Genomic DNA, 13736 nt, shown 5'->3' with positions numbered 1-13736 from the left:
GAGAAATGGATATGTAATAATGGGAAAAAATAACACTTTACTTACAACAGCCATTTGAATCGAGGCTCAGAGGTAGGAAATAAATCCCCACATAAGACGAAAATGCAAAGATACTGCAAGCATAATGGACACAATGTAAAATGTTAATTGTTTGTTTTTATAATAAATTCTAACTGTTGTTAATAACATAAAAGTATAATTCCAGTTGCTTAAGTTTAGCATGCAGAAATATTGATATTCAATAATGTACACTGCCATCTTGTGGCAATTCATGAACAGGACTAGGCCATAAAATGAAAGATGTTTTACTTTATATATGTGAGTAATATTCAGATTATTAAAATTAGATAAAGTAATTATACAAATGAATGTAATATAAGCCCTCAAGTTTTCACAAAATGCCAAACATATAACTTGGATAACATTTTCTACAATGAAGCTGAGAGCATAGTGTAGTTATTGACTGAAAAAAATAAGTGCAATGCCTTGCATCTTATTCTTCAGTAATGTAAGCTGTAGCTTCAGGTGCATAGGTTAATATGAACTGTAAAATCTGTTGATGGAGTTGCATCAGGTTAACATCTCTTCTGTGCAGGGACTCATGGTCATGAAGATCACAGGGAAATACAGCATTAGGGGATAAAACAAGCGCAGAGCCTCCTAAGATGTTCAGAGAGAGGTATAACTTAATAAAGTTTGCTTCAATTATGTAACATCATGATACATATTATAAACAAGGATGACATATTTACAGATGTCAGACTGATTAAACAATACTCTTCTGTAACATTTAATCATGTAAAGCAGACTTCAAATTAGAAAGAAATGATTGTAAAACCCACCATGCTTCAAGGTGATTGAATTTTCACACAGCAGGACAGCAATAACAGCATCTTCCTCAAGCACTCTACTCCTGAGGTTAAGCTTAGCGTGGGCTTCTGCCAACGACATCCTTTAAAAAATATATAATAAAATACATTATTTACTTGTTTTTATATTAATCTATTTTATGTTTTAAAAAGGCCCAGTAGTTTCATATTCACACCACATAGAGAATGACTTTGCTCCACTCATGGAGGTTATAGTACTGTATATTAAACAGAATTAGTTAAATTAAAACAGAATAAACAAACAACAAAAACTCATAATCTATTTTATTTTATATATATATATATATATATATATATATATATATATATATATATGTGTGTGTGTGTGTGTGTGTGTGTGTGTGTGTGTGTGTGTGTGTGTGTGTGTGTGTGTGTGTGTGTGTGTGTGCGCACAGCACTTCCACCAAGTGGTTAAATGTTTAAATTAAGTTCATGAAATACAAAGAAACTTTCAAGTCAACCATTTTTGTAAACTAGTAACTAGTTGTAGAAGACAATCCCCCCCAAAAGAGATCAAGAAATAACATGAAAACTATTTTAATTTCAACAACTGGATGAACATGTCACATTGAACTAGCAGCTTCAACAGTTGCCAGAAAAAGCTGTTGGACAGTTGCTTCTTTCATAGCATTTAGATATCTGCAGCACTGGCATAATATTATTTGTATTACCCATTTATTAAGCCATAAAGTGTTTAAAAATATAATATTACTTAAATCAATACCTTCAACCCTTGTAACAGTTTACGGTGGTAGAGCATTGTAAAATAATAGCAAACTGGAGGAAAAGTATTGAGAGAAATCACTGATGAAGACAATAGCTAAAACATTAGTCAACTAGAGATTTACCCAAAATTCAAGTTTGAGCATTACTCTATGAGTAATTCCACCACCACCATGACCATACGATATGCAAATTCACTATGATAAACCTTTGAAGGGATCCAAGCATATTTTGTAGTATACTGCTTACAAAAGCTTTACTGAAGCTGCAGATAGCTTTGATCCATGCACTGGGTCAGTACGGACTCTCCGGCTTGCCATGTAATACCCGTGGATTAGACTTTCAGCTTCCGGACTCAGCTCTGTTTGCAAACTCCTGGCAAGGGCAATGAGCTAAGCAGTAAAGAGCACTGGACAATCATTAAAGTGAAAACCATAACATCACCATATTAGTGAGCCATATTGGGTCACAGGTCAATATGAAAGCTACATTTTGCTTGTGGAGTTTTCTAACATTGAAAATATGAAATCGGCATCTCAAATGGGATGTGAGCAGTTGGATATAAACCAATCAATTGAAGTACGATACTATATACTGATGTGTTGCTAAAAACAACAACAGCTAATGTTTAAACAAAAAAAATAAAAAAAACATATATCCTTGTATCTTCTACTGTGGTATAATATGAAAGAGTTACTGCTTCATAATCCTGTGTTGTGAACTGCGTTGATGCTGGGTACAGAGGCTTTCCTGGATTCAGGGCCTCTCGCAGGGTGTGGTGGGTTAACGCTAGGGCTGGATAGTCACAGGCTGCTTCACGACAGTGGATCAACAGACCAAAGGCATTGCTCATTTTAGAAGGAAAAGAGCCAATGTCCTAAACCAGAGAGAAATAATGGTATTCTGTGGAATCACATACCAAAATACACACATTTAGGTACCGTTTTTATTAATGCCACAAGTAATTTGATAGTAATTGAATTGTATTGCTTAATTAACTTGTATACATGTAATGTGATCCAGAATGAAATACATATAAAACAAAGCTTTGGAATTTATATTTCACTGTTGTCTTCACAAAGCATGTTTAGAAAGCCCAGAACAGAGAAAACATTAAAAAAGGACCATTTCTATATGTTGTTAACAAAACAAACCCAGTACATGGTTAAATCCTGAGCCAGTTTGAAACTGATTTCATTCCACTATTTAAAAAAAATGATTTTTTAATATATAATATTAAAAAATTATATATATATATATATATATATATATATATATATATATATATATATAATATATATATATATATATATATATTGATATCAATATAGTTACAAAAGTTTTGCAAATAGTGTTATTTCAGTCTTCTATATTAGATGCACAATGCTTTAGACATGGGTACCCAAAAGTCTATTGCAAAAAATAGTTAGACCAGTGCCTACCTTTATTCTACATGTATTAAATTTGTTTATGCCTCACTTAATAAAACTAATAACCATTTTCCTTTTAGAAAAAAAAATATGAAAAAATGAAAACACTGGTGCCCAAAGTAGTAAAGCTGGCCTACTGTGGACCAATAACAATGCAATAGATGTAACCAATATATAACTTCCTTGAAAAAAAAGTGAATTGCATCCTGTCTTGGCCACACATAATGTTTATCTACAATTTTAATGGGTCACTGCTACTGTTATACAGTATATCTATGACATACCACTGATCCAAGTACAGCACCATCTGATTTTAACGCTCTCTTGCTAGGAGCACAATTATCCGTTACCGCCCAGAAATTACACTTGATTGGAAAAGACAGCTGTTGGTCAACATCTTCCCCATACTTCTTTCCTGGAATGAATACGATGGCAGTTCTTGTTTCCAAAACTGAAAAAATATATATATATAACCAGGATTAGTAATAACTACAATACTGTATTCCAGTATCTTGCCTTAAAAAGACAACATCGCCAAAGCATCTGCACTGTACCTTGTGAAAGCTGGCAGACCTACTTAAGTTAAGATTTCCAATAAAAAAAATAATAGAAACCATGGTTTTTACTCACTCGGGAACTACAATAGTGTATCTTTATCATGAATATGTCAAAAATAGTGGATTGGCTTATTAAACATAACTTGAACCAAGCAATGCTCAGAACTTGGGCCAGTTCATTTAAACTTACTGACGTACAGTATGTAGGGCTCGACTGACAGTCTTATTAAAAAAATAAAAAAATATATATACTGTATATCTTATACTCCACCTCACTTGCTTCACTGTGTAATGTTTTTCTTGTTTAAACTTATAAAATATGTATTTGTTTTTTTTTTTCTGTGAAAAAAGTGTAGTATAAAAAAAGTTTAGTTTAAAACAAATTGCAGTTCAGGAATGGGCAACTTTGAGGTAGTTGAAGGCCACCATATCTACGAAAAAACTTTGGCGTATTAACAGTGTAAAACTAAGTGCTCCTGCTGCAGATCATCATTACGGTGTCAAGCCTGTCAAGAGTTATATATTCATACTCTAATTGTGAACTGAATACTTGTTGTTTTCTGTCTACCTTTTGCTTACAGTATGATAAAATGGCGGAAGAGTTGTACACTGGTTTGTCAATGCAGCGCCTCCCACATAACTTGTGTCTCTAATTCAACTTATGGAATTCCCTTTACATTCAGCATGCACGTAGCCCAAACAAGTGCACAGCGCACAACCCTCCCCTTTCGACAAGCTTTAGACTTGTGTAGGCTTGGTCTGGGAGGTCGAATGTGGGCCCCAGCTGCCAGTTGCCCATCCCTGGTGTAGTTCGATACAGACAAAAATAAAAAAAAAACTGATAAGAACCAGCATGTAAATACCAGAGTAAAGTAGATCAAGCTTATCTTTTTTGTAAGAAGAAAGATCTCCTACAAAACAGATCCCTCCTGTAGCAAGCAGCGCAGAACCAGCTTGGACATTTGCAGTTCCTGTTCCATGCTCATCTTTAGAGACTGTGGCAAAAATATCACCAGATGCCAGATGTCTTGTCCCACGAGCCACAATACCAAGGCTGTACATCAAAAGCCTAGAAATAATTTGAAAGACAAAACAGAATGTTTTGGATCAAAATTGTTTGGTTTGAACTTGCTGAACTGTAGCATCGACATAGTAGTGTCTGCCATAGTTGTCATAGAAGTAACACAACTTTTAGTAAAGCAAGGCTTAAGCCATGTGTCAAGTGCGCTGCCCTAATATCTGTCCTAGCTCCCAACAGGTCATGTACAGTACTGCTGTCAACCTTTTTATTTTGCTATTGTGAGCACAGATACTCAGCACTGATTGTTTATTGCACTGGATTGCAGTAGAGTGCTGGAAAATAAGCAAGAGCTCCTGGATTCTATAGATAGGATAATTAACTTATAAATGTGTTGTCTGTGAGGTTTATGATACAAATGATAAACCAGCAAAATACAGATATATTAGTTATACCTATCCACAATCAGTGTGTCATTGGTCAAAGTCAACAGATCAAGGAAGTTGCCTGGCTCTCCCTCATCACCACAGGTCTGTACCAGACTCAGTAACAGGCAAAGCTTAAGCGTGTTGTACATGCCTGGAGGAACTACATGGGATCCAAAAATATTTGCTAGGATGGCAGAGAATCTCCAAGGAGAGCAGGCAGTGACAGAAAGTAGACTCTGGAAATTATCGCTGATGAATGCTGGACCTAAATTGTGATATAAAACACAAAAATGATAACACTTCAAAAGGAACAGTGATAGTAATTTGAAAAGTATATTTAATACATGTAATATAACAAATAGTGCTGCTTACATTTTGGAATCCAAGGCTGAATACTGTTGGCTTCAACACTTAATGCAACCTTTGGCCATTGGTGTACAAAAGCTGGGATTCCTATAATTCTGTACATTCCACCCATTTTCATTTGGTGGCACAGTTCATCTGAAAAACAAATGCACACATTAAAAAAAAGCCTACATTAATTGATATCTAAAATGTTTCTAATAGTTTGCTCTCTATTGAAGCTCATGAAATATTAATGCAGACCTTTAATTTATTTTTGCCTGGTATAAATAGCAGTTTCTGGACCACTATATTTTAACATTGGTAACATATCATTGGTAACATATCGTTTAATGAGAAAATTGCCTTTGTTGTGTGCTTAATAAACAAACTGCAAAAATAGCAATATAAAGTATTGAGGGTTTGGGGGGAGGGTCAACTGTCTGTAGAAGTCTCATAAACAACCAATTTTTTAAATTTGCTGTACTGTATAAGGCAACCCTACCTCTTAAAAACACTGTCGTGGACTGATACCTAAAAGAACTGGTTAGGTGGGCCCTCAGTGCATCCATAGCTCTTGTGTGGATCACATCCACTAGCTGTTTGTCTTTTAAAAACAAAATGAAAAAAGGATTTAAACTTAATCCATTTTACAGAAACAAATAACAGTGTTCTATAGAACAGATGTGTGCTGGGTAACATGTAAGCAGTCTGTGCAGATCCAGGGCGAGCCTTGATCTGTGATTTTGGATGCTATAGTTACAATGCCACAATAGTGCAGTAAACTTTGTTGTTTTTATAAACCTATACATTGGCAACTAAAAAGACATGAGGGTGTTTGGAGTTAACATCAAGCTGGCCCAAAACAGAGAAGAGTGGAGAAAGAGGACCAAGCTCAAATGGGAAAATGCTAAGAAGATACACTGGTGACTAAAGATATATTTTTACTGCTGTACCAATATTTAGATTACTGTGTTTTTGCATACTTCTACACAAAATCTGAAAAGTTCTTACCACCCAGCACTCTGAACTTCACATCTTCCTTGAGTGAAGAACCACATAAAGTACATGTAAAATCATTCCTCACCGTCGCTGATTCTGTTGCACCTGGTACATGCACTCGTATATACTGAAATCCTAATTTTAAAAAAAGAGTAAGTATAATAACATTACATTAAATTACTGAACAATACCGACAGCAGTGCTCCAGATATGGTGAGAGAGCAAAACGTATTTTCGGGGGGTGGGGGGCAACGTGCAACAATCTTGATATGTGAGTAATCTCGATAAGTACTGTACAATATTTAATGGTAATGGGGTAGACATTAAAAAAGAGCCTTACATTGCAATGTTACTTTGAACTACTTTACAACCATGTGTGTGTTCTACAAGATTCTTTATTGGCTCAGTGCATTTTTTTCAAGGTATCACACTGACTGTAAATTAATTACGTTACTTATATTTTAACATTATGCATTAATGAACATGTTAATTTCAATAGAACACCATACAGATAAATAAAATAAGGAACTGCATTAATAAGTTATAAAACAGTTTAATATGATAGGCACCTTCTTTCAGTGGTTGCCTCTGAAGATTTGGTTCCAGTTGGATTTGTTGCTGGACTGGGGTGTTTACGCTTCAACCTGTGCAGCTTCGATTTTTTTTTTTTTTTTATTCTTATTGTGACTGCAGAGACAACAGGGCTAGCCAGAGACTGGATGTTTGTTGGGTTGTTTTTTGTTATGTACAGTTCCCTAGTAACTATAGACATTGTAATCATTGAGATGTACATTGAGTTGTAGTTAGTTGTTAGTGGAAGTTTTAGGGGAGGCGGAAGGGGAGTTAGACAAGCTGTGCAGCAAAATTGCTATGTGTATTTTTACGCATTCAATTTAAACTTAGTGCATATTTCTGATTTTTTAATGCGTAAAAACAGCAGATACACAGCTTAGTTATGTGACAAGTGCTGGATTGTAGTAAAAATAGCTGCTGTGCTGCTTCCACTCTTGACTTCAACAGAGTCATTCAGTAGGCAGGCTATGCTGTGAATGGAAGCCTTGTCACTTGAAGTTCAACTAGATATGTATTTATACTGTGACACTGTCGGTCTGGTTTTGCTTTGTGTTACCTGATGAATAGGGGCATGTATCCTCAGTACAAAGAAACCGGGCTCCCTGTGTGTACTTGGTCACTGGCGTCATTGCCATCACCAGCCCCTCCATCATAAAATGCCTCTTGTGATCATAACCATGGGGGAAGTCACACAAGTTAAGGTAATAATCTGGCAGTGGAGGCAAGTGTGTCAGCTTTAGCACAACATTAACCTTGAAACAGAAAAGGCAGTACCAGAAAAGAAAAACATTCCATGTTAAAGACATTGGATGTATTCTGGCACAACAAAACAATTGTACACTCACATTATGATGGCAATTGAGTTTATTTGCCTTAGGTGGCAGCAGACAGTGTACTTGTACAACAGGCTACCACTCTAGTGTAAAATCCTTCAATCCCTTCTGATTTATCTACTGGTAATTATCTGCTCATACACTCAATGTGCCCAGTAGTAGTTATCCCTCAAGTAATGTACTGCACAAGTCTACAGTTCTTCAGAGCAAAACGTTATTTGTCCATGTATGATGAAATAATGAAGCATGTAGTACTTTAGTCATTTAAGAATTAAAATTTGTAAAACATTAACTTAATGTGTTACCAATTGTTTAACTTTTAAATGACATTCCAACTCTTATTATCACAACATCATTCTCACAAGTACCTAATTATTTTGCTGTACTGTTTTTTTGTAAAATGGTAAGGGGCTTGTTGAGAATGTTTGTGTTGACATATACACACACATACACACAGAGTACCATGAAAAAGTATTTGCTCTGTCTGATTTTCTGCATTTTTGCATATTTTTGACAATTAATGTTATCAGGTCTTCAACCAAAATCTTATATTAGATAAAAGGGACCCTGAGTGAACAAATAACACAAATTTTTTATACTTTTCATTTATTTATTAAAGAAAGTTATGCAACACCCAATGCCCCCGTCTGAAAAAGTAATCGCCCCCTTGGACTCGATTACTGGTTACATCACCTTTAGCAGCAATAACTGCAACCAAACACTTCCTGTAGTTATCGATAAGTCTCTCACAGCACCGTGAACGAATTTTGGCCCACTCCTTCATGCAGAACTGCTTCAACTCAGTGACATTTGTGGGTTTTCGAGCATAAACTGCTAGTTTCAGGTCCTGCCACAACATCTCAATGGGGTTTAGGTCTGGACTTTGACTAGGCCATTCCAAAACTTTAAATTTCTTGTTCTTCAACCATTCTGATGCAGACTTGCTTGTGTTTTTCGGATCATTATCTTGCTGCATGACCCAGCTGCGCTTCAGCTTCAGCTCACGGACGGATGGCCTGACATTCTCCTGTAGAATTCCGATACAGTGCAGAATTCATGGTTCCTGGTGACAAGTCATTCGGGTCCTGATGCAGCAAAGCATCCCCAAATCATGGCACTACCACCACCATGCTTGACCGTTGGTATGAGGTTCTTACTGTGGAATGCCGTGTTTGGTTTTTGCCAGACATAACGGGGCCCATGTTGGCCAAAAAGTTCCACTTTTGACTCATCTGTCCATAGACATTGTTCAAGAACTCTTGAGGATCGTCCAGGTGCTTTCTGGCAAACCTGAGATGAGCATTCATGTTCTTCTTAGTGAGCAGTGGCTTCCACCTTGCTACTCTGCCACGAATCCCATTTTTCACAGTAATTAAATAATATATATCTTATATATATATATATATTAGATATATATATATATATATACACACACACACACACACACACCCACACCCCTTGTAAACCTTGATTAATGTATTTTCTAAAACACTACACCTCCCTCTTTCATGTAACAAACTACAATTATGCGAGTCTGTAACTTACACTACTTTATTAATGCAATAGCTTCACCTGAAATAAAACTGAACAGTTACAACCTATTACAATAAGCACACTGAAATAATATTATACACACCTGAGCTTGAGTATGGATTTTTTCAATTAATGACAGGGTCTTGATAGATATAAAACATACCTACAAAAACAAGTGAATAAGTATTTAAAGCCTGATATACGATAGTTAAAATGTTCATAGGCATTGGATTTTAAAAACAATTAAAAACTCACCGACTGAAAAAGACACGTAGCTTTCTGTGGATCGTGCAAAACACAATCCCCAAGCCTGGCATCTATTTCTGTTATATCTGAAGGATTTACAACTATACTAAAACGATAAAATCTAAAAATCCCCAAACATTGATGATGGAATCTGTAAAAAAAAAAAAAAAAAAAAAAAAAAAAAAAAAATATATATATATATATATATATATATATATATATATATATATATATATATATATATATATATATTTATATTAATCCCAATTCAGAATGAAATCGAACATGTCTGTGACAGTTGTTTTAATCTACCAGCGATGTCGCTAACAAAACGGGTAAAAATTAAAAAAAAAAAAAAAAAAAAAAGTTTCTTACCGCAGGGAATTTGGATTGACTGGCAGTGGTAGCCCTAACACCCTAAGTTAATAACGTTGTTACTACTTAAATCCAACTCATCTAGGAATTGGTGGCACTAATAATAAATAGCGCACGCGAAATATTCTTAGTCACTGATATTTTTATTAAGCCGACTTAACCTATACTTTATTAACACATACATCACACTGACATGAAATTACGTTACTATTATAGCCAATTACATACCATTATATTCTTTACACTCTTCAACAAATTTCTGAAGACCGCCGCTTCGGTCCATATAGGTAAGAACAGCCTCTTTCATTTCCAAAATAAAAGCAGCCATGATATTGTGATGGACAGGGAAACCGCGTATATTCAAATTAAAATAATTATATATATATGTACATATATATATACATATATATATATAATGTAGGATATATATATATATCATTAATTAAGTGACACTGCCACCCTTTAGAAACCATATTACTACATTGAATGATATAAAGAATCGGCCTTAGATTTTATAAATTAATTGAAGCATAATCGTCCGGCTTCTCATTTCGTCTGCCGCCTTTCTCGTGCAGATTTTCAAATACGGCGGGAACATTGAAATTAGCCGCGATACGTTTTTTACAAGTGTAATCTTGTGCGGTGAACACCTTTAATATGCAGTCGACAAATCATAAGTTAACATCAAGGCGTGGCAACCTTTTCCAAACATACTGTACCCCTGCGGTTAAAGCAAACTACTGCAGTTGAAAGGCAAATAATCTCGGCGTTTTAATTAGACCAAGAATAGTAAACAATTTTGCTGTTGCCCAATATGATTTAAATATATATTTTGTTTAAGCATTACAAAAACAACAGGTCTATAGAAAAAGAAGCAGTTGGGGTTCATACTAATAAACAGTAATAACAATTATAAATAATGTAAATTCTTGACAGCTGATGCTTTGGTTCCAGGACTTTCAAATCTGTTATGTATTCTAGAACATTCTCCACATTTTACAAGGCGTTATAAAATAAAAAATATGACATTATTAGATAATAGTTTCACTCACAGGCAGGACTCAACCCCCCCCCCCCCCCCCCCCCCCCTTTGATCTCTACTGAACTTGTTAGTCAGACTGGTACTTTGGATGTAATAATACCTGGAAACCAGGAAGACTCACTCCTGGGTGGCAGTGAGAATCCTTTGGTTGTCTACACCTTCACCTGTGGGATGTGTTTAAAATAAACTGCTCTGTGGAAAGCATTGTTCCTGTGCAAGGTGTTATACCACACCACAAACAAACACAATGGAAATACCTGCTGCAAATTTGTTTGTGCCTCTGAGATGCTTCCTTGAATAGAAAATGTGCTATATAAAAGTTCTTAGGATGGTAGGCATTTAAATTATTTTATTTATTTATTTATTTTCTGAGGTTTTGGGCTCCTGATGACCATACACATCAAATCACTGGCTTTTGCCATTTGAGTTTCAGTGTACTTCCCCGGAATATCTGGGTTCTGAGATACAGATTATTCTTCCTACACAATCACTGTTATGTCGATCGGTTCTCCATGACTGTTCAAAGTTGTTACAAAGAAATACAAATGAAAGGTTAATTTTGTATTCCACAAATATATATATATATTTTATGTGATAATATAGCCCCAAAAGGACTCATATTTTACAACTTGTAAACAAATATCTTTTGATAAACAGGTCTTGAAATAACTTTAGAACATTTTACCTGCACCATGTCTTGAAGGTAAAAAATGTATCCAATGCCATGATATTTTAACAAACAGATATTACAGCGTATACAGTGTGCAATTAATCAATACATTATATTAGAAACATTTGAAAAGCATAAGGTTGCAAATACATACATAGTAGAAGTTGGCTGCAGAAATGTATCAATCAACAAGTGACTTTAATCAAATGTTATTTACTGAAACTGAAAAATAAGATTATGACTACAAGACATTAAATGAATATGAATCAAATCGCTAAATGTTTCACGGTATATCTTGAAGAAAAAAATAAATAAATCAATGCAATATTTGCATGAAAACAACAGTGCAGAGACATCTAGGCTTGACACTATGCACAGTGAACTGAATTAAGAATGATCCATTGTCAGGTAAAGGCTTTTTGGAATAAGTAAGGCTATGTTTAGTATTTCCCCGAGTAATCAGAAGGCTTTCGTTTTAGGTCTGTGTTGCCCAGCTTTACACAAGTAATTTCCACAGCATCAGTCCAGGCAGAGAAGTCATTCTAGAGGAATGAGTCTTCAGAAGGGGGTGCGTAGGAAAATCCGACAAACGCATCATCTGCCTCGAGTACACTAGCGTTAATGGATTGCTCCGAAGAACAGCACACAGAGTGTGGGACTGTTTCTTCTGTAAATTCAGTATCAAAGTTCTGGATGTCTTCGGGACCAGCCTACAAAATAAAAAAATACACAATTTGTTAAAAAGAAAACTTAAAACGAGAGAACAAGCATGTGTTTATCTGTGCCCTACACATACAAATAGACACACTTGTAGGTGAATGTGTGCTTATAACTATCATAAAACATACTTTGTCATATTTTTATGAAGTAATTAAACAAAGAAATGCAAATGCGAGAGATGATGATGACATACTACGCGAGGATTAAATGGAGGTGGAAACTTCTTCTGTACAAGGTCCTCCCAGCTGATAGCATGAAAAAAGGGGTGCCTTTTGATCTCAAGCTGAAAAACAGAAACAATGATTGGAACGGTGCAACACATCTGCACTACAACAAGTGGGTTCATCTTTAACATATATTAAATAAATAAATAAATAAATAAAAGATTAAATTGTTCAACTATGACACCAACCTCAATATCCCACTCATTCACTTTTACTTACCATTTGAATCTTACACATGTATTCATTCACACATATATACAGTACATTATAAAAGTGTCCAGAGACTCAGGGTTTGAACTTACAAGCTCACATTTCCTACACTAATGCTGTATCCCAGGGGTTCCCCAACAGTGAAGACCAGGGGGAACTCCTCACACACTTACAAAATCATCATTTGATCCCAATCTCTTTGTCCGGTCTTTTTCCAGCAATCCCTCCAAAATAGACCAGGCAGCACCGGTAGCTCCAGGCCTAACGGTCAGGGGCTTGTGAAGTATGTTTTCATACATCTCAGCAGTATCTCGGCTATAAAATGGAGGCTACAGGAAAAACAAAAAACAAAAATAAATAAAAATCTTAGCTTGCACATTCATGTTCCCTTTTAATAAAAGTCTAAGAGACATGCACAGACTATAATCGTGTGTACATAGGTATTTTTTTTTCTCTCAAGGCAGCAGTCCATATAACTCATTGTGGCAAAGTGCCTGCCCCTGTGTGTATTATATGTTTTGTGTTAATGTTGGCGTATAGTCAATGGTACACGTGATATTTACGGGTCTGTGTAACACGACTGTTTAAAATGTATATTTGTATTTAGGCACGAGGATTGCACAGCACTTCACGTGCAAGTAAAAAGTAATAATATGTGAGCACTGGGAATTGCACTTTATTAATTCATATGCAGTTGTACCGCGACTCCAATTGAATGATTGATTAGCAATCGAGTCTCGGGGTTGTGTGTTCGGCGAGTCGAGAACGGGATTGTAGACGGAGGCAGACGGAGGTAATAAGAAAAGAATAAGTAATCTTTAAAAATAGAAGCTCACCGTGTGTTGTCTGTATAGTGCATTTTGTCTGTCTTTGTTTTGGCTACCAGTGCTGTGTCCTGTGTTTATGTTTGTACAACCGTT

The 13736-nt window shown here is 35.5% G+C and overlaps 2 protein-coding genes across 4 annotated transcripts in view; both read right to left on the bottom strand.

Annotated features, from left to right (window-relative positions):
• Positions 1 to 493: 493 nt before the first annotated feature.
• mcmdc2 (minichromosome maintenance domain containing 2) lies at positions 494 to 10314 on the bottom strand. The gene is made up of 14 exons (XM_041241113.1): positions 10175 to 10314; positions 9585 to 9696; positions 9433 to 9492; positions 7520 to 7715; positions 6403 to 6525; positions 5894 to 5995; positions 5419 to 5547; positions 5074 to 5311; positions 4464 to 4669; positions 3328 to 3494; positions 2311 to 2490; positions 1863 to 2005; positions 843 to 952; positions 494 to 660 (listed from the first exon to the last, which is right to left on the bottom strand). The coding sequence occupies exons 1-14, from the start codon at positions 10276 to 10278 to the stop codon at positions 494 to 496; spliced, it is 2037 nt and encodes a 678-aa protein (XP_041097047.1). The 5' UTR covers positions 10279 to 10314.
• Positions 10315 to 11545: 1231 nt separating this feature from the next.
• The window catches only part of sgk3 (serum/glucocorticoid regulated kinase family member 3), a 31525-nt gene continuing 29334 nt past the window's right edge, over positions 11546 to 13736 (bottom strand). For all 3 annotated transcript variants that reach the window (XM_041245875.1, XM_041245876.1, XM_041245874.1), the window contains 3 exons: positions 12990 to 13145; positions 12576 to 12665; positions 11546 to 12372 (listed from right to left, as the gene is read on the bottom strand). In XM_041245875.1, coding sequence (XP_041101809.1) covers positions 12205 to 12372; positions 12576 to 12665; positions 12990 to 13145 — 414 coding nt within the window. In that variant the 3' untranslated portion in view covers positions 11546 to 12204. The remainder of the gene's footprint in view (positions 12373 to 12575; positions 12666 to 12989; positions 13146 to 13736) is intronic.

The sequence above is a fragment of the Polyodon spathula genome, chromosome 3, assembly GCF_017654505.1.
Source record: "Polyodon spathula isolate WHYD16114869_AA chromosome 3, ASM1765450v1, whole genome shotgun sequence".
NCBI classification, from domain to species: Eukaryota; Metazoa; Chordata; class Actinopteri; order Acipenseriformes; family Polyodontidae; genus Polyodon; species Polyodon spathula.
Note: the sequence above shows the minus strand (reverse complement) of the source record. Positions and strands in the feature narration are given on the sequence as shown.

Excerpts from the sequence above, each read along its gene's own strand:
- mcmdc2 (XM_041241113.1), bottom strand. The coding sequence starts at position 10,278 with ATGGCTGCTTTTATTTTGGAAATGAAAGAGGCTGTTCTTACCTATATG. Across the intron at positions 5,312-5,418 it reads TCAGCCTTGGATTCCAAAAT|GTCCAGCATTCATCAGCGAT; the intron begins GTAAGCAGCACT and ends ATCACAATTTAG. Across the intron at positions 953-1,862 it reads GCAGCTTCAGTAAAGCTTTT|GATGTCGTTGGCAGAAGCCC; the intron begins GTAAGCAGTATA and ends TATTTTTTAAAG.